The sequence below is a fragment of the Magnolia sinica genome, chromosome 9 (genome assembly GCF_029962835.1).
Source record: "Magnolia sinica isolate HGM2019 chromosome 9, MsV1, whole genome shotgun sequence".
NCBI lineage: Eukaryota > Viridiplantae > Streptophyta > Magnoliopsida > Magnoliales > Magnoliaceae > Magnolia > Magnolia sinica.
Window position 1 is genome coordinate 30,517,695 of NC_080581.1, and position 23,827 is coordinate 30,541,521.

At 37.2% G+C, this 23,827-nt stretch overlaps 1 protein-coding gene across 2 annotated transcripts; it reads left to right on the forward strand.

Annotated features, from left to right (window-relative positions):
• The first annotated feature begins 6,797 nt into the window (after nucleotides 1-6,797).
• On the forward strand, nucleotides 6,798-17,111 carry LOC131254804 (probable LRR receptor-like serine/threonine-protein kinase At3g47570). 2 transcript variants are annotated; one of them, XM_058255525.1, is made up of 3 exons: nucleotides 6,798-9,597; nucleotides 11,686-12,102; nucleotides 17,017-17,111. In XM_058255525.1, the coding sequence occupies exons 1-3, from the start codon at nucleotides 6,927-6,929 to the stop codon at nucleotides 17,028-17,030; spliced, it is 3,102 nt and encodes a 1,033-aa protein (XP_058111508.1). In that variant the 5' UTR covers nucleotides 6,798-6,926; the 3' UTR covers nucleotides 17,031-17,111. The 2 variants fall into 2 exon arrangements, with proteins under 2 accessions (XP_058111508.1, XP_058111507.1); XM_058255524.1 differs by lacking the exon at nucleotides 17,017-17,111 and having other exon boundaries at nucleotides 6,799-9,597; nucleotides 11,686-12,361.
• The last annotated feature ends 6,716 nt before the right edge of the window (nucleotides 17,112-23,827 follow it).

A 23,827-nucleotide genomic window follows, 5' to 3' on the forward strand; every position in this document is an offset into this window, starting at 1 on the left:
CTCCACACGTGGGACGGTGTGGGGGTATAATACATGCATCAGTGGGTCCCATGTGGGGCCCACCATAATGCTTACATGCCATCCAATCCGTTAATAAGGCCACACGGCCCTAGATGAAAAAGAAAAACAAATTTCATAGCTGATCCAAAACTCCTATGATACCCAAAAAGAGTTTCAATGGTAACCATTTAATCTCACTGTTTCCTCTAACGTGGGCCACTTGAGTGTGGTATAAGGCTGATTTTTGGGGTGGCCCGCTGCCCTAAGGCGGCCCACCAAATGTAAGGTGTTGATGTTCCAACACACCTCATGATGGGGCCCACGGCTGGGACATGGGTTCCTGGCCACCGTTGCACATCACAGGCAACAGGAGGACGTTGCTGGCGTCCACGGTCAGCAGCAGAAGTTGCTCATATATTTTTTTAAAAAAAAAAAAACCAAATTTCTGTGGTTTTTCACAGGTGGGCCCCGCATTAGGTGCATCCACTCCACCCATTAGATTTCATGGCTCAAGACAAGCCAAAAGAATCCAATATCCAATATATTTCGGCGTGTAGAAAAACTAAAGTGAATTTAAATGGTGAAAATTACTATTTTCAATGGTATGACCCGTCTAACAAGCGGATTAGCTTCATTTTTCGGCTCAACGCCTAAAATGAGCTAGGGAAAGGAATGGATGGCTTGGATTAAAATCATACACCAAGGTGGGGCCTGTAAGAGCGGCCCATCCCAAACCTTAAAATATATATATATATATATATATATATATATATATATATATATATATATATATATATATATATATATATATATATACATTTAAAAAAAAATTGTAAGTACGCCCACTGTCTTCATGGTAAAACAACGTCCAACGTCCCTGGATGCTAGACGGACAGCATGGGTATATATATCATCAAGGTGGGTCCCACGTGTGGGGACCATGGCTGGTGGGTCCAATGTGGACATGGTCCACTTGATTTGAATCAATCTGATACATGTTTTCCGGTCATCCAGGGGGTAGGGCCCACATGGCTTGGATGGTTTGGATAAGACATTCATCAAGATGGGGTTCATTCGGGTGGGTCACACAGCCACATCATCACACCAAAATATTGAAAGAGAGAGGGGGGAGAGAGAGAAAGAAACACCCACCTCAAGATCTCTTATTCATTTTCCATCAACACATTCTATAGCTCCAAAGAATGTGATCCAACGGTTGAGATGAGGCTTGAAGGGTGGGATTAGGAGATAGGAAGGTTGGTCACACTAGCTTCTCCATGGAAGCTTGAGAAGCTTGGACGTTGGGGCTTGGATTGCTTGGGAGAGTGAGAGAGAGAGAGAGAGAGGTGATGGGAGAGAGGGATGGTGAGTGATGTAAGTAGGTACTTTGTTGTAAGAAAATGTTGACTTTTGGGGAGGGTGGTTGTACTTGGGAATGGGTGTGAGTGATGGTGAGTGATAGGAGTGTACTTGACATTTGATGTGATGGATTCTCTTAGGATTTGCAACGCGTGGTGTTTTTCTCGAACTGAATGCGGGCCCACATCTCTTAGCCCGGGTATCACCTCGACGCGCGAGACGTGGCATCGGAACCGCGGCTACGTAGCGGTCGCTAAGGTACAAGTCTCGGGTTGATCCGTCTCTGAAATATGGGACACGATTCAAGGTTGCGCGCAACTGCAGATAACAAATTGTGGGTTGCCGGAATTCGACCGGGAGGACCGCGGAAGCCTACAGAACAGTACGGGCTAGGATACGGGCATCACACTACATATATAATTAATAAAATCATAGATTTAAAAATAAGACGTGTATTGAAATATAATAAACTAATGCAATCATTAAAATATTAGCATGTATCCACCCGACCAACCCGACCGAACTAGTTTGGGTTGAGAATTCCCAACCCGAGGTTGGGTTGGGTTGGGTTAGGGTTGAGGTACAAAGAACCTTGGGTTAGGCTAGGGTTGAGCACCAACCCGACCCAACCCGGCCAACTTTCAGCCCTAGTGATGAGTGGAGATGATTGTGTATAGGGTAAGCAGTACTGAGTACATTATATGGGGCCGCAGTGATTTATATATTTTATCCATTCCATCCATTCTTTTTTCCAGGTAATTAAATTTAGGGTTAAAGTCTAAAAATAAAGCACATTTGAATTTCAAGTGGACTACACTGCAAAAAAGAGTATGAATTGAATTTCTACGATTGAGAAAGTTTTAGTGGTTGCTCCACCTGCTCATGTGCCTGTGGCCCAGCTTCTATCTGTGTCTTACTTTTTTCGACTTCGACATCAATAACTGTTTTTTTTTTTTTTCATTTCCTTAAGTTCATCCTTATGGAACAAGGAATCCTAATCAAGCCTAACGCCACAACTAATCATGATCTTCAATGTGACCCGGTCATACAACATGTATCCCTTCACACTATCACCATAGCCTACAAAGGTGCACTTCTTAGCCATTTGGTCTAGCTTATCTCTCTCAACTGACGGTACATGAGAGTGAGCGTCACAACCAAATACTAACAATCCTTAGTAGGTTATATCACGGTCACTCCACACTTCTTTTGGAATTTTACAGTCTATCAGTGTGGAGGGGGACCGATTCACTAAGTAACAAGCCATGTTAACGGCCTCAATCCATAAATCTTTGCCTAACCAAGCATTGCTCAATATACTTCAGGCTCTCTCTAAGAAAGCTTGATTTATTCATTTTGCAACACCATTCTGCTCTAGTGTGTGTCTGACTTTGTTATTTTGTAAGATCTCGTCATATTCACAAAACTGATTAAATTCATTCGAAGTGAATTCTCCACCATTGTCTATCATTAACACTTCCAAATTTTTTCATGACTATTCTTCTGCCATCTCCTTCCACATCTTAAAGGTGGAGTAAACATTTATGCTTCATAAAGTAAACCTAAATTTTTCTAGAGTAGTCATCTATGAATGAGATAAAAAAATGATGACTCCCCTCTAGAAACAATGAATGACGACCCCCATACATCGAAATGCACATAATCTAACACACCCTTACTTATATGTCTTTCAGATTTAAAAGATAATCGTGATTGTTTACCATATATACAATGCTTATATATATATATATATATATATATATATATATATATATATATTAAAATCAACATTTTTAAAAGCACGAATCAAGTAACAATCAGAAAGTAGTGCTCATGCCACAAATGTGTCGAAGTGGATTCTGTTACAAATGTTGTAACTCCACCCGATATGGTATTCCCAATCAACTTGTAAAAGTAATCTCTCCAATGTGCCTTTATCATATAAGTGCTTCTTTTAAACCTTCAGGACACAATCAAACCCGATGAACTTGCACTCAAATGAATTGAGAGCTCCTAGGGAAATCAAATTCTATCTCAGTTTAGGAATGCATCTCACATCCATAAGATTTACTTCATTCCATTAAACATCTTGATGTGCACTGATCTGACATTAACAACCTTATAAGCAAAGTCATTTCCTATAAACACTTGGCAACCATCACACTCACTCAACTAGTGAACCAATTCTGCTGAAAGGTTATGTGGTACAAAGCCCTCGAATCTAAAATCCACTCATTATTGAGATACCCAAATTTGGATACTATTAGAACATCAAAACCTCCCACTTCCTCACACTATTCTACTTTGTTGGCCTCATTCGACATTTCATCTAATTTTTTATCTTTCTTTGCTTTAGGATTCTAACAATTCTTCTTTATATGTCCATGTCTTCCACAGTTTCAGTACTCCATCTTCCACTTGCCCTTAGACTTGGATCGAGATTGTGAGTTTCCATTCTCTTGCTTAGAATTTCTCCCCCTAATAACCAACACATCTATAGAGGAACCACCACCATTGTCATTCTTCCTTAACTACTTCGATTGAAGGGCTGAGATGACAGTTTCGACGTGTATGGTCACCTTACCGTGGCACATAATATCTATGAGACTCTTGTAAGACTCTGGAAGAGAATTCAACAAAATCAGGGCTTGGTCTTCCTCGTCGATCGTCACTTCCACACTTGTCAATTTGCAAATCAACTAGTTAAATACGCTAATGTGTTCATTAATATCAAACCCTTTTTCCATCTTTAAATTATAGAAATTATTTTCTTCAAATATAGACGATTTGAGAGAGATTTCATCATGTACAAGCCTTCTAACTTTGTCCAAAATCCCGTGGTGTTCTTTTGATCAAGGACATTATAAATGAACTCATTGAACATACATAATTGAATCGATGTTTTCTCTCGATTATTCAGTTCTTCCCACTCTTCTTTAGTCATAGTTTCACGACGCTTCGCTACACCAAGGAATACCTGTTGCAATCTTTGCTTAACTAAAAGGCCTCTCATCTTCACCTTCCATAGTTCAATGTTATTTTTATTGGTGAACTTTTCAGTTTCATACTTAATGTTTGATCCCTTCATCAACATATTTTAGATTTCAACTCGAATCCCAATGTATAGCTCTGATATCACTTGTTGGTAGACCGCGGAAGCAAATCCCAAATTTGAATCAAACAAGCAAAAGATAAACACAACAAAGCATGCATAAGAATACACCATTTTACATGAAAAGCCATTGAGAGAAAAACCACTGCACAAAGTGATAAGCAAATTCACTATGAAGAATGAATTAATTAGAAGAGATTATATAAACTTACAAATGCGAAAACCCTAGCCTTCATCTAAAACCCTCTTAGAAATATTTAAGCTATCTTAATCATACCCTAATCCTGCATTACACGAATATTTATAGCATAATACCAAGAATAGGAAACAATCTGTGTAATTACGCAAAAATTTTCACACCATCAATTTAAGCATCGATCGATCGACAACAATCAAGCAACCCTCAATCGATGGGTAGCTACTTGTTCAATCATTCGAACATGCTCAAAAAGGTTCAAATAATTTACAAGTATTATTTGAAAGTAGTCAATCGCTCAAACCTCTCAGGTCAATCAATCGAACCTGTCCTGAACTGTCTAAAGACCAATCTGTATGATTTGGAGCTCATTCGATTGATCGATTGGTCTGATTGATCGATCAAGACCCTTATTTTAAGTACAGATCATATACATTCAGACAACAATATGGCATGTTTTCTCCATGGCCAAAGTTACTTTTCAATGTGGCGGAGGAGATAGGGCATAGCTTTTCTCCCATAGTAGAAATTGTCAGTAATTGACTCGGAGGGCCTGGAAATGCAAATAATTCATGAAGTCTGCTCGATCTGCACCTGGATCGGATATGGAGAGTTCAACTCTTTCCTTGTTTGCAATCCAATTGTTGGTTCCAATGAAAGGTTTGGAGAAGAGAACTAAAAGAGGGCTGCTCTCAATGTTATCTAGCAGTCCACTAGTAGGAAAGAGTTCAGGTAGGTGGCCAATGATAGCTAGCTTATGGACCTCGGAATGGCTGGGGAGGACTGGTCCAACTGAGGGCAAATGCTGAAAAGTCTATTGGCAAAACGCGCATGTGCCCCTTAATTTATGGATGTTTTCAAGCTAATAGGGTGCTAACATTTTCTTTAAGCCCGTTATGTATATCCGTCAGTTTCTAGATAAAGAGCTGCAGATCATCTGGCAGGATGGTAAGAAAGATCGGCTGGCATAATTCCTACATCATAGGCTATCCATGGTAAGTACCTGAACGATGTGTGGTTCAGATCATTAGACCATGCTGTTTTGTGGTCCCTATCCAACGTTTCATAATCTATACTGAACTGTGAACATCTCAATCTTCCTTATATTTAAGGATGAGTTCTGTAAATGTCATCAGATGGACCATGTAACTTGGCTCGCACACTACTCATAAGATTTACCTAAACTGATAAGGGGGAGGCGATTGGGTCAGGTTGGAGTAACACCGACCTTGCTCAGGCAGCCACAGCCTACTTTAATGTATGTGTTATATTGCCAGCTCATTTTAAGCCACGGGCCGAAAAATGAAAAATGAAGAAGATCCAGATCTCTGGTGGACCACACCACATGAAGCCGTGGTGATTGAGTGCCCACTGTTAAAAACTTCTTTTGGGTTTCAAAATTTTTTAGATCAACATGATACTCGTGTTTACCCTTTATCTAAAAAAAAAAAAAAAACCTTATGACTGATTGGATGACAAATGAAGATTATAATAGGCCTTTGAAAGTGATGTATATACTTTATCCATGCCGTTCATCTATTTTGATAAATCATTTTAGGGCAATATTCCAAAAAGGATGGAGATCAAAGGCTCAAGTGGACCACACCAGAGGAAGCAGCAGGGATTGAACTTCTACCGTTGAAAACTTCCTAGGGTCCACCATGATGTTTATTTTCCATCCAACCTATTCATAAGATCACGTAGAGATGAACCGAGGGAAAACATAAATATCAGCTTGATCCATAACGTCCGTAGCCCCCAAGAAGCTTTCAGTGGTAGGCTTTCAATCCCCACTGCTTCCTTTTGTGTGGTCCACTTGAGCCTTTGATCTTCCTATTTGTTGGACTCATGTCCGAAAATGATATTTCAAAATGGATGGACGGCATGGATGCAATATATACATCACGGTGGGCTCGGCAGAGCACAGAGCCCCTGACAGGACCGTCCGTCTGTAGCACGTACCGGCGGGGTTAGTACCGAATCGGCGTCCCCGTTGGACACCGAAATGATTCGGTATTTAAAAATAAAAATAAAAATAAAAATAAAAATAAAGAAGAAGAAGAAACAAACATACAACAAACAAAATAAAATGGTAAACTGGGACCAACCAAAATCATCTGAAATAATAATGGAAACTGGGAACCACCAAAATCATCTCTATCATTTTCTTATAAGTAGACTCCTCAAGTCATCAAGCGTTCAGAATCCACTCCATATTCGTCTCCTCGCTTTGGCTTTCCTTCATTCACAAACACTATTATGGAGCTCCCAGCTATGACCCTATGGGCATTTTTGTCATTTCTCCTTGTCTCTTCCACTCACGTTCCATGCTTCTTCGGATCAGCCGCTCACTTCTCCAACGAAACCGATCACCTTGCTTTGCTCCACTTTAAAGATCTGATAACCGATGGTCCTCTCCATTCCTTGAGCTCATGGAACCATACTCTCCACTTCTGTCTCTGGCAAGGAGTCATTTGCGATAGTCGGCGCCATCCTCAAAGGGTCACTGCCTTGATCCTCAGTAACAAGAACTTGGTGGGCCCCATTTCTCCCTTCATAGGGAACCTCACCTTCCTCAAGAGAATCGATCTCGGAAACAACAGCTTCAGCGGACCGATTCCTGAACAGATGGGCCAGTTGCTTCGCTTGCGGTTTCTCCGTCTGCGCAATAACACACTCACTGGAGAAATTCCAACAAATCTGACCTACTGTTCAAAACTCCAAGTCCTTCATCTTCGGCGGAATCAGTTGTCAGGGAGGATTCCAACTGAGATTGGCTCTCTATCGAAACTCACTTTTTTGTCTCTTGGTAACAACAATCTTGCAGGAAGCATTCCACTTTCACTTGGAAACCTTTCGTCTCTCTCTTTCCTTTATCTCTCAATAAACAGTCTGGATGGCAGCATACCAGATGACCTTGGTCGGTTGGCAAGCTTAGAAGGGTTTGGCATTAGTGAAAATGAACTGTCAGGTACGATTCCACCTCAGCTATACAATCTCTCCTCTATTAAGTTTTTGGACGTGGGATTTAACAGATTGCATGGAAACCTTCCTCCTAACTTAGGCCTTAGTCTTCCTAATCTCCAAGAGCTTTACACTGGAAGAAACCAATTCACAGGACCCATACCAATTTCATTGTCCAATGCTTCAGGACTCGTACATATTGACCTTGATAGCAATAGCTTTAGCGGATCTGTACCTACGAATTTTGGAAGCCTCAAGGGTCTGTCCGTGTTACTTTTGTGGGGTAATAAACTTGGAATTGGAAAATCTCATGACTTGATTTTTCTCGATTCTTTGACCAATTGCAGTAGCTTACGAGTGCTGCAGGTACGCAGTAATCATCTCAGCTGTGCGTTGCCCGACTCCATGTCTAATATTTCGAGCCAACTGACTTGGCTAACTTTGGGACATAACAAGATATTCGGAAGCATCCCATCTGGGATTCAAAATCTTGTCGGCTTAACATTACTGGAGATGGGGTATAACTTTTTAACAGGTACTATTCCCATTGGTATTGGGAAGCTTAACAAGGCAAGAAAGCTTTCCTTTGAAGCAAATGAATTATCAGGGCAAATTCCGTCTTCCTTGGGCAACATCTCCCAATTGTTGGTACTCGTTTTATCTGAAAACAATCTATCGGGGATCATACCTTCAACTATTGGTAATTGCATAAACCTGCAATTCATATACCTCAACAGTAATAAGTTCAGCAGTAGCTTACCCAGACAACTTTTCATCTTTCCATCTTTGATTGAACTTTACATTGGAAATAACTCTTTTACTGGAAGTTTGCCAGTTGAAGTTGGTTACTTGAAAACTCTCTCGACATTGAACGTTTCAAATAACAAATTGTCTGGAGAAATTCCAAGCTCGCTAGGCAATTGTCTCAGCCTAGAGTATCTCTTGTTGGATGGAAACTTCTTTCAAGAATCAATTCCTCCAACATTCAGTACTCTAAGAGGCCTTCGATCCCTGGATCTTTCACGCAACAACCTATCTGGGGAGATTCCAAAATATTTGGAGAAGCTTGCTCTAGAGTCTCTAAATCTATCCTTCAATAATTTTGAGGGTGAATTACCGAAACAAGGGGTCTTTGGAAATGCCAGTCAAGTTTCAGTGCTCGGAAATAATAAGCTTTGTGGGGGTATTCCAGAATTAAATTTGCCTCAATGCTCTAGCCAAGCTTCCAAGAAACGGAGAAAGTATCTTGCATCAAAAGTAAAAATCTCAGTTGTCGTTGTTTTCCTGTGCCTTGTGTTAGTATCATGTATGTTTGCCACTCTTTATTGGGTAAGAAAGTCGAGAAGGAAACCTGTTGATGTGCCTTCTGCGGAGGATCCTTTCGTCACCATGTCTTATGCGGAACTCTTTAAAGCAACAGATGGCTTCTCTTCTACCAATTTGGTTGGCACCGGAAGTTTTGGCGCTGTATATAAAGGGGCTCTAGATCGTGATGGAACTATGGTAGCAGTGAAAGTCTTCAATCTTCAACAACAAGGAGCTCCGAGGAGCTTCATGGCTGAATGTGAAGCCTTGAAAAACATTAGGCATCGGAATCTTGTTAAGATCTTAACTTGCTGTGTAAGCATTGATTTTAAGGGCAATGATTTCAAAGCTTTAGTTTACGAGTACATGCCCAATGAGAGTCTAGACAAGTGGTTGCACAGAGATGGTGGTGACCAGCTTGGAAGGAACTTAAAGTTTATTCAAATGCTAAACATAGCTATTGATGTGGCTTCTGCACTGGATTATCTGCATAATCATTGCCAAACACCAATCATTCATCGAGATTTAAAGCCAAGCAATATTCTTCTTGATGATGAAATGATTGCTCGTGTGGGTGATTTTGGGCTAGCCAGGTTCTTACCTGAGGTTGCTCAAACTAGCTCAGTTGGAATCAAGGGATCTGTTGGATACATCGCTCCAGGTAACAATTTTGTCTATTATCTTATTTAATTCCTTGTATATGAATACATGAATATGAACAAAAACACACACCCACCTAGTCTGGCTATTCGCTTCGCAGGAGAGTACTGGCGGTGCGACCAAAGTAGGGTGGGCTTGGGTAGGCCCACTGTGATATGCATCTGAAATCCATTCTAATCAATAGATGCATTAGCCCATGTTAGGCCTCAGGTCAAAAAATCAGACTCGTTCTGATTTAGGTGAGCCATTCCAAGGGAAATAATTGGGGAGAAGGATGCCAACCATTGTTTATTTCTATATGGCCCACTATGAAATCCACTCGATCATTAGATACGTCATCCCGAGTAAGATTCGGGGCCAAAACTCAAGCTGACCTATGATTCAAGTGGGCCACATCAAACTAAAAGTTAGGAGAGGACAACCCTTAATTTTTACTGGGTCCACTACCATGATAATATGAAATCAACTCCAACCATTAGCTTACACACTAAAATAAGGCCCAAGGCTTAAAAAGCAAACCCATCCATGATTCAGGTGAGCCGTACAAATTGAAATAGTTTGGAAGGTGAGTGTTTTCCCGTGTATTATTTCCAATTGTGTGGTCTACCTAAATCATGGAAGGGGATTTTTTTGGGCCCTGGTGTGAAATAAGGTGATAAACCTTGTGATTCGGGTGGATTTCAAATAAGCATCCAATCCATGCAATAGATTGGCCCCATCATAAGGATTGCCTCATGAAAAAATCAACCATCAAATAATTGAGCAAGTCTATTTATCAATGGATGGTCATTGTTTTTTTTATAGATATGATCCACCTTATGGGTGGATGAAGCTGATTTTTGCAGTGCAAATGATCCTCATGGTGGGCCTAACCTATTGGATTGGTTGGATGCCGCATTTACTTAAGAGGTTGTAGGTTATTCATTGGGTAGAGTGTAACTTGTGGTCCAACCAATTGGACATGAAACATTCTCCCTCTACACGCACCCCCAAAAGGTGAGAGCACACCCCTAGTAATTGTATGGATAAAAAGGTATTCTAGCCACCTACATATCTTTACACTTATCTACTTGGGTGTGTGGGTCAAGGTAATCCCGGCATGAAGACAATCTTGCGCCAAAGTAAGGCTCATCCACTCATTTGGGAACTTTTAAGAGGTATACCAAACATACTAATTCAAAGCATACATGTGGTTGGAGCATCTCACGCTCACGCGATCACTTCTTTGGGTCCTCAGATGTATTGGAAAAGTACACATGCTATCGTGGTATACACAATAAAATCATAGCCATCCATGAGTTAGGACCATTTCAATTATGCACTGGGATAAGATTATGCTTCCGAGTTGAATAGGTAGATCTGTGTACGTTGATCATCCACATGTATCTTGAACATGAAATACTAGTCATGTTTTTCTAAGCTTCCAAATTTTCTCATAGGTATTGTTGATTAATGGAACATTTTACTGTATTGTCATGGTATTTTTATAATAGGTCCCGCTTGTTAAATGGCTTACGTTTTTATAAGCCCCCACATATGACTAATGCCTATTCATTATGTGGGTTCTAGCCCGATCATTCTTCTGATCAAGTAGGCCACCTCTTGTACATTGAATGTGGAACACTGGTAAATCTTACCCGAACCTGATTTTATCTGGTTTTGGATCCTGAAAGAATGACCTCAAATTTAAAGAATATATCTAACAAGATCTAGATAGACAAAGTCGTACTCACTTGCACCCCACATTAATCACACCATAGTAAGATATAAAGAATTATTTTCTTATAATGTCTTTAGTTAAGATATGTGGTACACAAAAATCATAACAACAAGTCTTTTGTTTAGTTGATGATTGACATGTTGAGTTCTTTCACTTTAGTAATAGAGTCTTGATTAATTTTGAACAACTTTGTAATCACTTACAAGTTCATAGCACACCAATTGATGTTAGAAATTTAGATCCTTAGAATAGCAAAAATGCTAATTACTCGTTTAAATAGAATATTCCCCCTCTCTCTAAATTTAACATTTGATATTATTTGTATCCAAATGGTCACTTATATTCTAATATGAGATGTATAAATTACAGAATATGCGATGGGTAGTAAAGCATCTACACAAGGAGATGTTTACAGCTATGGAATCCTTCTATTGGAGATGATCACTGGAAAGCAGCCAACTGATGGCATGTTTACAGACAATCTAAGCCTTCATCATTTTGCTAAGTTGGCTTTGCCTGAACGAGTAATGGAGATTGTTGAGCCACAACTGCTTATAGAAGACACTGAAGTTACTCAGGGCAATGGAAATCATATCAATACAAGAAATAGAATGCATGAATGCTTGATTTTAATGGTCAGAATTGGTGTGTTGTGCTCTTTAGAGTCTCTAGGAGAAAGAATGTGCATGAAAGATGTGGCTTCAGAAATGCATGCAATAAAGAACCAGTATCTCGGGGTCAGGATTCACAGACACATACAAGTTAGATCACAAATGTTAGATGGAGGTTTGTCTTACCTCAGTCATTACTAAGTTTTTATCGATAGTTATGTTGAGAAATATTTTCAAACAAAGTTATTTTGTTGAATACATTTCTAAACAAACTTTGGATATATTTTGTTTTGGGTTAAGAGTGTACTTGTATTGATATTGGATATATCAGAAGATGTGTTTCTTTTTCTTTATTTTATATTATGCTAGACAATGAATTTAATATGAAAAAGACATTATCATATTATAATGAGAAGAATATTGGGTTACTAAGATGTTTAATTGTTAATAAATTTTATGTAAAAGTTTTAAAATTGATGTTTCAATAATAAGGAATGAGTTTAGATGTTAGACTGCCAACTTATTATTAGTCAATGGATGCTTTCATGCGAGCATGGTGTTCTCACTTACTCGGCTTTTTCTTACTCACCTTTAGTATTTATGTGATTAAGGTACAATTTTACTTAGATGAGATAATGCATATAACTTAAAGTCACTACTGGTCAAATGAGGGTTACAATCTAAGCTCCACTAGATATCGTAGAATAACGCTTATAGGTTGGGAAAGCATAGGACTCCTTGTTAGAGTTCCAACACTTATCTCACACTACTATAATCTAATCCCAGCCACAATAAATCCAGATCAACCTTAGGTATTAGAAATTTGGATCTAATACCATAGTTAATTTATACACTTTGTAGAAGCATGTTCAATAAAGATAAAACAATTAAATAAACAATAACTAATAAAATAATCACACAAAGCATGAGGTAATTAATGCAAAAAATCCTTGTGGGAAACAACTATGACACAAAATGATAGAAATCCACTATGATTAAAAGCATTAGAGTTTACACCACTCATCTTCTTCGATTATAGCAGAAACCCAATCTCCCCTTACATTGCGTACCTAGAAAAACTCTGGCCCCTTAAAAAAAAAAAATCCATTCCCATGCCCTTATGTACAAGTGTAGAAATTTGACTCACCTCACAAAACTCTTGCCCTTAGAGAGAAAGCACTTGTATAATCTAAGCCCTAATCGAAAACGGACTTAAATACCATGATTTGTACTAATCTGTGTAACCTGTCGGTCGGACCGAATAGGACCTTCTATCAAATCGAAATAAACCAACTCACATATTTTGGTCGAAATGAAAATGTGTAAATCTTCATAGTGAGAAAACTAAGAAACCTTCCCTAATTCTATTGAACCGAAAAGACACCGGTCGAACTGAGATAGGGCTTCTCTACACTAACAGATTGGCAAAATCTAAGGCATCCCACATAATAATCTCCACATTGACTTGCATTATGATAAGTCACCTTAAAGATCTCCCTTACAACCTCCACCTTGAGCATAGACTGCTCCTAACATTCTTCACCTAGAACGCACCTAGAACGCATATCCATTTACACCCCTGTGCAATGGTGCACAATATTAATAATGGATGGAGAGATTGATCAAGCACAAGTAATACTTAAACTCTCTCTGGTCATCGGCTTAGTCAACATATCAGTGGCATCCTTGTCCATGTGGATCTTTCGAAACATAATCTATTTAGAAGTAATGAGTTCTTATATCTTATGAAACATCACGTTGATGTGCTTGGTTCTTGCGTAATACATCTGATTCATCGTTAGATGGATAGAACTCTGACTATCGCAATGTAAATGAATCACCTCTTACTTCAACCTGCGTTCTCCTATCAGACCTTTCAACCATAGTGCCTCCTTTGATGCATCTGTCACAATTATATATTATGCATCGATTATAGAGAACTCTATTATAGACTATAACGTAGGTCTCCAACATACCGATTGGCCTGCTAATGTCAAATATATCCCGTAGCAGACCTCTTATTGTCTAGATCACTTGTATAATCCGAATCCATATAGTCTACAACTCCACCTAAAGTTCCATGTCCTCCGAATATGATTCTAGTGTCGATTGTGCACTTAAGATACCTTAAAATCTACTTAACAACATTCCAATGCTCATTTCCTACATTCGCCATATATCTATTGACCACATAACTGTCTATCAGATATTTGGCCACGTGCAAACCATTGGATACATGAGACTCCCCATTATAGTTGCATATGATACCCGTGACATATCTGAAATCTCCTTTTCTATAGTTGGACATAACCTTGTTAATAACTCAAAGTGCCATGCTAGAGGTGTGCTAACTATCTTATCACCTTCCTATTAATGCCCTTATTAGTCAATCACATGTGTCCATGTGTCAGTAAGTCGGTTGAGCCCTTGAAAACTAAAGATCGAAGACACAAGAGAACGTGAAATATCAAGGAGTGAAGAACAGGTTAATCATGAGGTGCCTTGGTGATTCTAACCTTAGACCCGAATAGACTCAAAACAACCTTAAACTCTAGATGATCTATTCCTTAATAGGTAATCTTTATGTGATCATACTTTAGCCTTAGGATCCTTATTTAGACATGCTTAGATAAGTTATAGAGATTCAGAGTTGTTGTAAATTATATATCCCAAAGACAGCAGAACTCTGGGTGATTTCGATTGATCCTCGATCAATCGAGCGAATCCTCAATCGATTGATTGATCGAGCAAATCCTCAAATGATTGATTGAGAATGGCCAAAAAAATTAATCTAGCAATATTTCTAGCTACGTGAACCTAAGTTTAACCGATCGACACATCGATCGATCGATCGAATGTGTCATTTTATGCTTGTTTATAGTCATTAGAACTCAACTTCTTTATAAAGGGCATTTTGACCTTGAGATTTTTTATGATTTTTTTATGCCATTAAAGCTTAGGTAATTCCCTACTCTTAAATCCACTTTTAAGCCTCTAAACCTAAGAGATTCAAGTCATGTTCCTTGAGATTTATCACTCTAATGAAGATTCCACCCTTTATTATGAGGATGCACTTGATCTCCACCATTTTCTAGTGAATAGACACAATTTCATAGGAAAATCCTTAGTCTATTGACCTTTAGAACACCCACCTAAGTGAATCTGCATTGGATAACAACTATCTATTCAGTTGTAGGAGATTCCACTTTCTCCCATTACCTTAGTCATCTCATTAAAGCATTAAATATAAGGTGATTGATTATATGAGCTGAAGTATCCACATCAACAATCGTGGGAGCAAATGAGAAGTTAATTTAAGAATGAGAGAGTATTAAAGAAGCATCCCAAGAAGGCATAACAATAGGGCTCAATCTTCAAATTACAGTTTTACCACTACAAGCGAAGCTTTAAGATATGGCTAATGTCCTAAAGGATGGTGAATAGGACTTTTCAAATTTTGATTAAATAATCAATGTACACTTACTTCTAAATACTTATATAAATGAATATAAATAAGAAAAAGTGCAAAAACAAAGTCTACTTAGTGAAAGCATCATTTAGGCATTCTGTCAAACACATTTACTGCAGTAAATAAATCAAGTATATTGTTCAATAAGACATAACAGATAGAAATTTAAATCATTTAACCCATTGCATAAAATGTAAAGTAGTTTGGCTACATGCCTACTCTCGGCTAATGCACTTTCTTCTAAAGTGTGCCGGATTTCACTATTCAGATGGAGTTCGTTCGAAACCAAGTTGAGCCAATTTAGTTTGTGATGTAGCCGAGTTTAGTGAAGTTGAGTTTGTTTATGTCGACTCAGGCGTGGATATTTGGACTCCCAGTAGAGCATATCTTTTGTGCTTTGTAAGCCAAGCGAGTGTATCTGCATCCCAAAGTGAGGTTTCCCCATTTTAAGCTTATCACTTGAGTTCGTTAATCTTATTATAGATGGTGTTTTAATTACTTATATTTAGAACCTATTGAGTTACTTGGTTAATTTATTTGTCTCAATATACGAATATGCTAATCTTTTATGCAATTGACTCTTACATCGAATAATTGACATGCCTCTTTAATTCTATTAAGAATAAGTGATTTGATTATCACATGTTATCTCAAGTTAAAAATAGGTTAATTAATTATATGTTTGCCACTTCTGACTACTTGATGATATTTCGAAGGTCCTTGAACTAGTGGACATTTTTTTCTAATGGATTAAATGAAAATTGTTGTGGACTTACCATCTTAGGGATCATTTGGGCCTATGTGGCTTTTGGGGATAATCCAATTTTATTGCATCCTTGGATGGACTATTTTCCTTATGTAGTTTTGATGGAATATTTGCTATTTTGCGGCTTCATAATTTATTTTATGCGGTGTTCATTATAATTTCTGAGTGACAATGGAGTTCACGTGTTGATTTTCTATTCACCTTGCGGAGTTCACTTTTATTATTATTTTTAAGTGAAGTTGAAGTTCACTTGTTGATTTTCTAGTCACCTTATGGAGTTTTATATGATTTTCGAGTGAAGTGGAAGTTCATTTGTTGATTTTCTAGTTATCTTGTGGAGTTCACATACAATGTAATTTCCGGGTGAAGCAAAAGGTCACATGTTGATTATCTGATTATTTTGATATGTCTATTTATATTGTGGTTCCTTTTACATTTTCTTAATAGAGTAATTATGTTGGTTGGATATATTCTTTGTGTATATGATCATGAGTTAGAATTTCATTGTTTAATATATCTTTTTCTATGTCTTGCGAACTATTCTAAATTATGAATGTTAAGTGTGTAATCTTAGAGGGTATTCCTCACTCCAATAGATATTGACGTTATCAAAATATATCAGTTGATGCAGGTTAGAGTGAGCCAACAATGTTCACCTAGTTGCTAAAAGGGATGAAGTAGTTGAGGAGCTAGACAAGATCCCATTGGAGCATATCGAGCTTCATCATTAGTTCATAAATTTCTATTTCAGATTAAGGTACTTTTGGTATTTAGGTTGTATAAGTTTTGTATAGGCATTACATTTGAATTTTTGTTATGAACGAAAAACTTTTACAATCGAGCTTCATCATTAGTTGATGCAGGTTAAAGCGATCCAACGATGTTCACTTAATTGCTAAAAGGGATAAAATAGTTGAGGAGCTAGACAAGATACCATTGGAGCATATCGAGCTTCATCATTAGTTAATGAATTTCTATTTCAGATTAGGGTACTTTTGATATTTGGGTTGTATAAGTTTTGTATGGGCACTATATTTGGATTTTTGTTATGAATGAAAAACTTTTACTCAATGCACAGTTTACTACGCTAGTAATTATTGCTAACAATGATTATTGAGAAGATTGTTTAAATTTAGAGTTTAAATTTTAAGGTTAACACTCAGAATTTCAGAAAACAAGTATTATACTCAGGTTATGAAAATTGGGGTGTTACAAGATGTTATTCGATCAGAGTTTAGATAAATTTGGCCTTGGGGAAAAAGGAACTTATATAAATTCAAATACTTAAAAGTTACATTGATGAAATTAGAGACATGAACTAAGTTTAATTCCTATTAGCAATATGGTTTTATGAATCTAGAAATATAATTTTTAAGCTCCCTTGAAAATTACTAGAATAATCATGGAACTTAAAAATAGAATTTAGGTGTCGTGGGAAAACAAATTGCTATCATAATGTATATTGGATGAGAACACCTCCCAACTAGACATTTGAATAATGTTCTCTTAAATATGACATATGAACATTTCAAACATCATTTTTGTTAGAAATAATATCCTTCTGTTGGAATATTGGCATTAGATTGGAAAATTCTTATTAGATTCTAGAAATTGCAAGTTTAGACACCTTATAATTTGTCATGGGTTACAAATATAACCTTATAATAACTTGTAAAAAAATTTAGGATATTCGTAGAACTTTAACAATAGGGTAAAAATTAGAAAATATGTGTTGAAAAATAACTTTTATATGAATTGCATCATAATTTAGATACAAATACTTTGCCGTAACATCTGCCACTTCCTGTTGGAGTAAACCGGTTCATTATTACATCATAACAATGTAGATACAAAATAGAAACTTTGACAAAAATCACATGACTGGAGTGTTGTTAGAATCAATAAAATCTCGACAACTCTCTATTCTTTACGATTATGTATAGAAAGACTCCAAAGGTCCTAAGATGTTCAACCAAAAATCTTTGCATTTGCTTTCGTGAAATAAGAGAGTTTTTTTTTTTTCCTGAAAAGTTAAATGGAGGGAAAGTAGTTTGCCTATAACATGAGGTGTCAAATAATAATGGAGTGAAAAAGTGAAAAACATTTCCCTATGTAGGATTATAATACAAACGGTTGCAAATGCGATGAAAAGGTATTTCCAAGGATTCTTATTTAGACAAAAAGGTGCAAACAGTTTTCATCCCCTAATGTTGATCAATGTCTACCTCTCACTTATGTCATGCCTTTTATGCTTTCTTTGCATTTCCCTAGTTGACCTTCGGTGCTTACAGGCCCCTAGGATATTAATGAGGTTATCTAATTTTACAATCCAAGGCTTATCAATTAAATTGAAATTTTTTAATGAAATGAATTTGTTGAATGTTTTTTCTTGTCAAGATCTTAAAACTAATGTTAAATCCATGGAATGATGGGACTTGGCCACCCACACCCCACACACTCACGCACCCACTCATGCCACATGTGCACTCGATCCCGAGTCTCTCATTGTTGCAACAGAGGCATGTCTACCATTGAGCCATGGAACTAGACCCCTGCTTTGTCACATAGCTTGAAATGCTTAGGATGTTTTGAGCTCATTTATGGTTCATGCTCTGGATTGGTGTGATCGTTGATGTAATATTGAAATTTCTAATTGACCTTTTGAGAGGTGTGGATCCCATAGCATTCGGTTGTGATTAAAAAATTCTTCTTAACTTCCTACCATGAGAGGGTATTTGAAGATTTTTGGGGTAGATATGACGGTGCAAAATTTGATCCAACATATTTTAATGGCTAATATCTATTAGACAATTTCAACCATCAAACTTTAATTTCCAACACTAATCAAACGGCCCCATCAAAGTTTGATTTGGACCACTTGCCATCCAAAGCAGGGTTGCAGGATGTCTCATCTATAGAAATCCATATTGTGTCATCCAGAAAATCAATTGATTCCTTCTTTCTTTTTGCTTCAGGGGAGTTCCTCCCTACTATGGAGGAACAGATACTATGAATCATTTAGCTAATAAGCCCATGGATATTGAGGTTCCACAAGCTTTTCTTCCTGATATTGTATTTGAAGCAGTTGTTAGACACATTTGGAAAGCATCAATTGTTGCAGGGGATATACCATATTTTCTTAAGATTCTTAGAGCTAAGCGGACTGTTCCCAAAAGATTAAACCTACTAGGGTAGAGAAGGTGCATAGTTTTCAAAGAAATAAAGATAGGGCATTGCTTTTGTCCTTAGAATTAATTTTTCAATGTGTCAAGAGGAGAAAGGGCATTGCTTTTTTTTCTATAGACTTCAGACTTCTTTCCATATAGGATGAAGATGGGGCAACTAATTGGGGTGGGACCTGCAATGCGGAATTGGATTCAGGTCATGATTGCCGACCGCCATCTTTTCCCTCAGATCTAGGATGGAGAAGAGTCATTTGCCTCGAACTTGTGGTTGATTTCAACGAACCATTGATTTTCTTGTTTCAACTTTTCGATTCAGTCTAGTATGTGATTGCATTAGTCACATTACAAATATATTGATGTGGCCATCAAATTGTATAATTTATGGCCTAATAGTTTGTTGGAAAAAAAAAAAAATGAAACAAAATAGTTCAACATTTTTGTTAGTAATATGTAGACATTGGTGTTGAATTTGTGGAATGATTAGGTTTGGTAAAAGGATATGCCACGGCTGCAATTCAAATACAGAGTGTGCACTCTCATACCTGAGTTAGGACCCATGACTTGTACTCCAAGTGTACTTAGATTGATAATTCATATAGTTGCTTGGAGGCATAGCTTAATGCATTCTAAGTTCATCCACAATTCTAACATTCACACATCCATACATATCGTACAATTTTACACATTTCTATTAATCACTACTATCTCATTCTCAAACCACTTCATCTAACTGATAATTCAAAATAAGTCCATCCATTTGGGACTTTATTCAATCATAATATCAACAACCATCCAGTGTAAATGTCTATTAATAAATATCCTAACAACTTATAATCATAAATGAGTAATATAAAGAGATCTTAAAGTTCCTGATCATCAGTTCTTGTTAAACAATCCATTTAATCAGCTCATCACAATAACTTCATCTTTAGATAAGTATGGTCGTTGATCTTGTGGGTCATCCGCCCTTTGGGCCTCATTCTTTGGTACCTAATTTATATTTCCAATCTCGATCACGTCTGTATGATTCAACAAACATTAGCTAGCCAAGCCTAGTGAGTGAACCCATCATGGTTCATGCACGACACAATTAAGATAGCACATAACAACAATTAAATTAAAGAAATGTAGAAATGGGCATGGATGCAAAATTGCATGAGATGCATGCATTAAGTGGGATAATCATACACTTACTTGGGTTAGATATCCGTCAACTAGCATTGCACTTGACAAGCTTCTCTAGGAATAGTGGGCATCTAGTAACAATTCTACCAGAAAACCATTCAAGGAGATCCCCCAGGAACCCAGGCACGAGGTGTACATGCAATTCATCTAGAGCGGGCCTCTAAGAATCAGCACGGGAGCACTATGCAATGCATGTGATGCAAGCTCAATGCTCAATGCATCGACATATCCAAATTGTCATATACATCTCTCTATATAAGTAGAAACTCTAATTTCATGAATGTAATGATAGACATCTTCATATATTCAATTCACAGTAATAGTCGTTCATTGTAATATTTCATAATTCAATAAATCAATCTTAGCAAGACATTACAACAGATATGGCAATCATAACAAATCCATCTTAATCGTAATAGAGATGTGGTATGTTGGGATTCACTAACCTGTATTTGGTATAAATAAATTCGTCGAATAGTCATACATGTTTAAATCCAAGATTCCTAATACATAATTTCAACCAATCGTGAATTTAATCTAATTGTTCCATTCAATGGGGCCCACCTTTGATCAAATTAAGGTGACCCTCTATCATTCATAATTTGGTAATTAATCTAGGGTTATATATGTATATTATAACGTAATAATCCAATTATCACATTCCAATATCTAACAAATCAATCTAGGAATCTGTTGATCGAACCTATCAGTTAATCAAAGTCCCTCGATCGAATCGATCTCCAATCAATCGAATCGAGAAAATCAAGATTAAAATAGTTTGGTCGTTGGACCATTTTCAACATTTTCGATTGAATTCTTTGGTCGAACAAGTCTAATTGATGCTCCATTGATTAAATCAAACATAAATTGATCAAATTGGAAAAATCAAAATTTTATAGTTTAAGTTTCTAGACACATTTCGACATATTTCGATTGATCGAAACTCCGTTTGATCGAATCGATAGAGGTCGATTATGCTCTGTTACATGATCCATTTTTGCAAAGTTAAGGAATTTTTCTTGTTTTTAAGTTTTAAAAAATTTAACATACTCATAGGTTAGATCTGAACCATCCAATGATTTTCTCACCATCAAGTTATAGAAAAATCATAGGATTGTTCAGATCTAGACCATCCTAAGATACACTTTACTAGGCATGCATATATATATATATATATATATATATATATATATATATATATATATATATATATATATATATATATATATATATATATATATCATTATTGAAGGAGATTCGTGTAGATAATCTAACGATTAGATTGATCTAAAATTTTGGGTAACATCCCAAATATAAGCCAGAAACAATATCAATGCTTTATATCGATCTAATACATCAGAAAATCAACAAATATGCAAAACCATGACTAGGATTTACTCCAATCATTATGGCCCATTCGGTGTTCAGATCATTTTAGAATTTGGGGCCCTGGTATATTTTGGCCTTAGGAAACATATGATCTAAAGGAATCTGAGCTAACACCGCTAGATATACCATGTTAATCTCCACGATAAGAGATCTTGCTTAAAACCTTCATCTATTATCAAAACTTCTCACATATCAAAGCAACAAATGCAAGGTCGATCTGCCCCATTCATGGCATAGATCTGAGGGTTATTAATCAAAGGCGTAAGAAAATTTATAAAAAGAAAGGTTAGGAACCTACCGGCGAGGGCTTTTCTCCACAGGCCTCCCCTCTCTCACACTTTCTCTTTTCTCTTTTCCTTAGGGTTTTCGTAGGAGAGTTCTCTCTATGATCCCTTCTTATAGAGAGAGAAGAGCCCCGGATCTAGAAACTTCTTATCCAAATGAGCTCATTTTCCTAATCTAAAATTTTATCAATTTGGACAAAATTTTATTTAACCTAAAGTCGCAACGACACAAGTCGATCCTCCAACCTCTCCAACCTCTCCTTTATCCAAGAGTATCTACTAGCATGCTAAGTAATTTATTTTGTTATCAATTATAAAATTTTGTTATCATTTATATGAGTAAAAATTTAGGGATGTTACAGGCTAATCCTAGGCTAGGGAAAATCGATATTTTGAATAGGCATGTAGGCTTGTTCATTGTCGTCCATTGTTAGTTATTTGGACCTCTAGTTGGATTGAAACTCAATGTCGTAATGGGTAACATGTACGCTAATTTTGATGGTGCAATGGTGCTTAAGATGCATGGCAGGTGGTTGATCGATAGAAACTGCTTATAACGTTTCATGCTTTTTCCTAGCTTATGCTTTGAATTGGTGTGTTTCTTGTTGTCTGAAGCAGATTGCATGGTGCCTTTGGTGATGTGGGGCTCACTGTGATGTATATGTGTTATATCTATATTGCCCATCCATTTTGTGAGCTTATTTAAGGGCATAAGCCCAAAAATTGAAGAAAATCCAAAGCTCAAGAGGACCACACCACTGGAAACATTGGTGATTGAACGCCCATGATAAAAACTTCTTGGGGGCCACAAAAGTTTTGGATTAAGCTCATATTTGTGTTTTCCCTCTATCTAGATTTGTGAGACCTTATCAACATGTTAGATGGCAAGTAAGCATCATGGTGGGCCCTGGGAAGGTTTTAATTGTGTGTGTTAATTATACCCACCATTTTGTGTGGTGTGGTCCACTTGAGGTTTCAAGCTGCTTCATATTTTTAGGCTTATCCTCAAAATGAGGTGGCGACATGGATGGATGATGTGGATATAAAACACATACATCACGGTGGGCTCCATAGAGCCCTGGCGGAGTGATAAAAGAGGTGGAAGCATGCTACATGTAATTTTGTTGGTGAAAATTAAGGGCTCGTTAGCCATCTCTACTAATAAGAGTTTATTTGCTTGGTCTAAATAATAATAGTAATAATAAGCCCGTTTTGAAAATAGACTAGTTGATGATGCTCTAATTTTATCATTTAAGTTTTAGAAACTAACCAAGATGCTCTTAATAAATAAATGGTGGAGATATCACTTATTTTTTAAGAGCTTAGTTAGCTTACATAGGTAGATTTTTTGATAAGCTTGTCCTTAAACTTTTCAAGTAATTCCCATGATGAATGACCTAAATTGAAGGTGGAGCCCAATATGATGAATGGTCCACATCAAGGTGGACTCACATAATGTACAATCACATCAAAGGTGGGCCCCAAATGATGATAGCCCACATCAAAGGTGGGCGGCACATGATGGATGATCCATATCAAGCTGGCACCACCTGATGGTCAGTCCACATCAAAGGTAGGACCTACATGATGGATGGTGGACATTGAATGTTGGAACACATAGA

What these genes read in the sequence shown, in the direction of transcription:
- LOC131254804 (XM_058255524.1), top strand. Translation starts at nt 6,927, where the DNA reads ATGGAGCTCCCAGCTATGACCCTATGGGCATTTTTGTCATTTCTCCTT. An exon ending in TGTTGGATACATCGCTCCAG is followed by an intron (nt 9,598 to 11,685) that starts GTAACAATTTTG and finishes TATAAATTACAG; the next exon opens with AATATGCGATGGGTAGTAAA.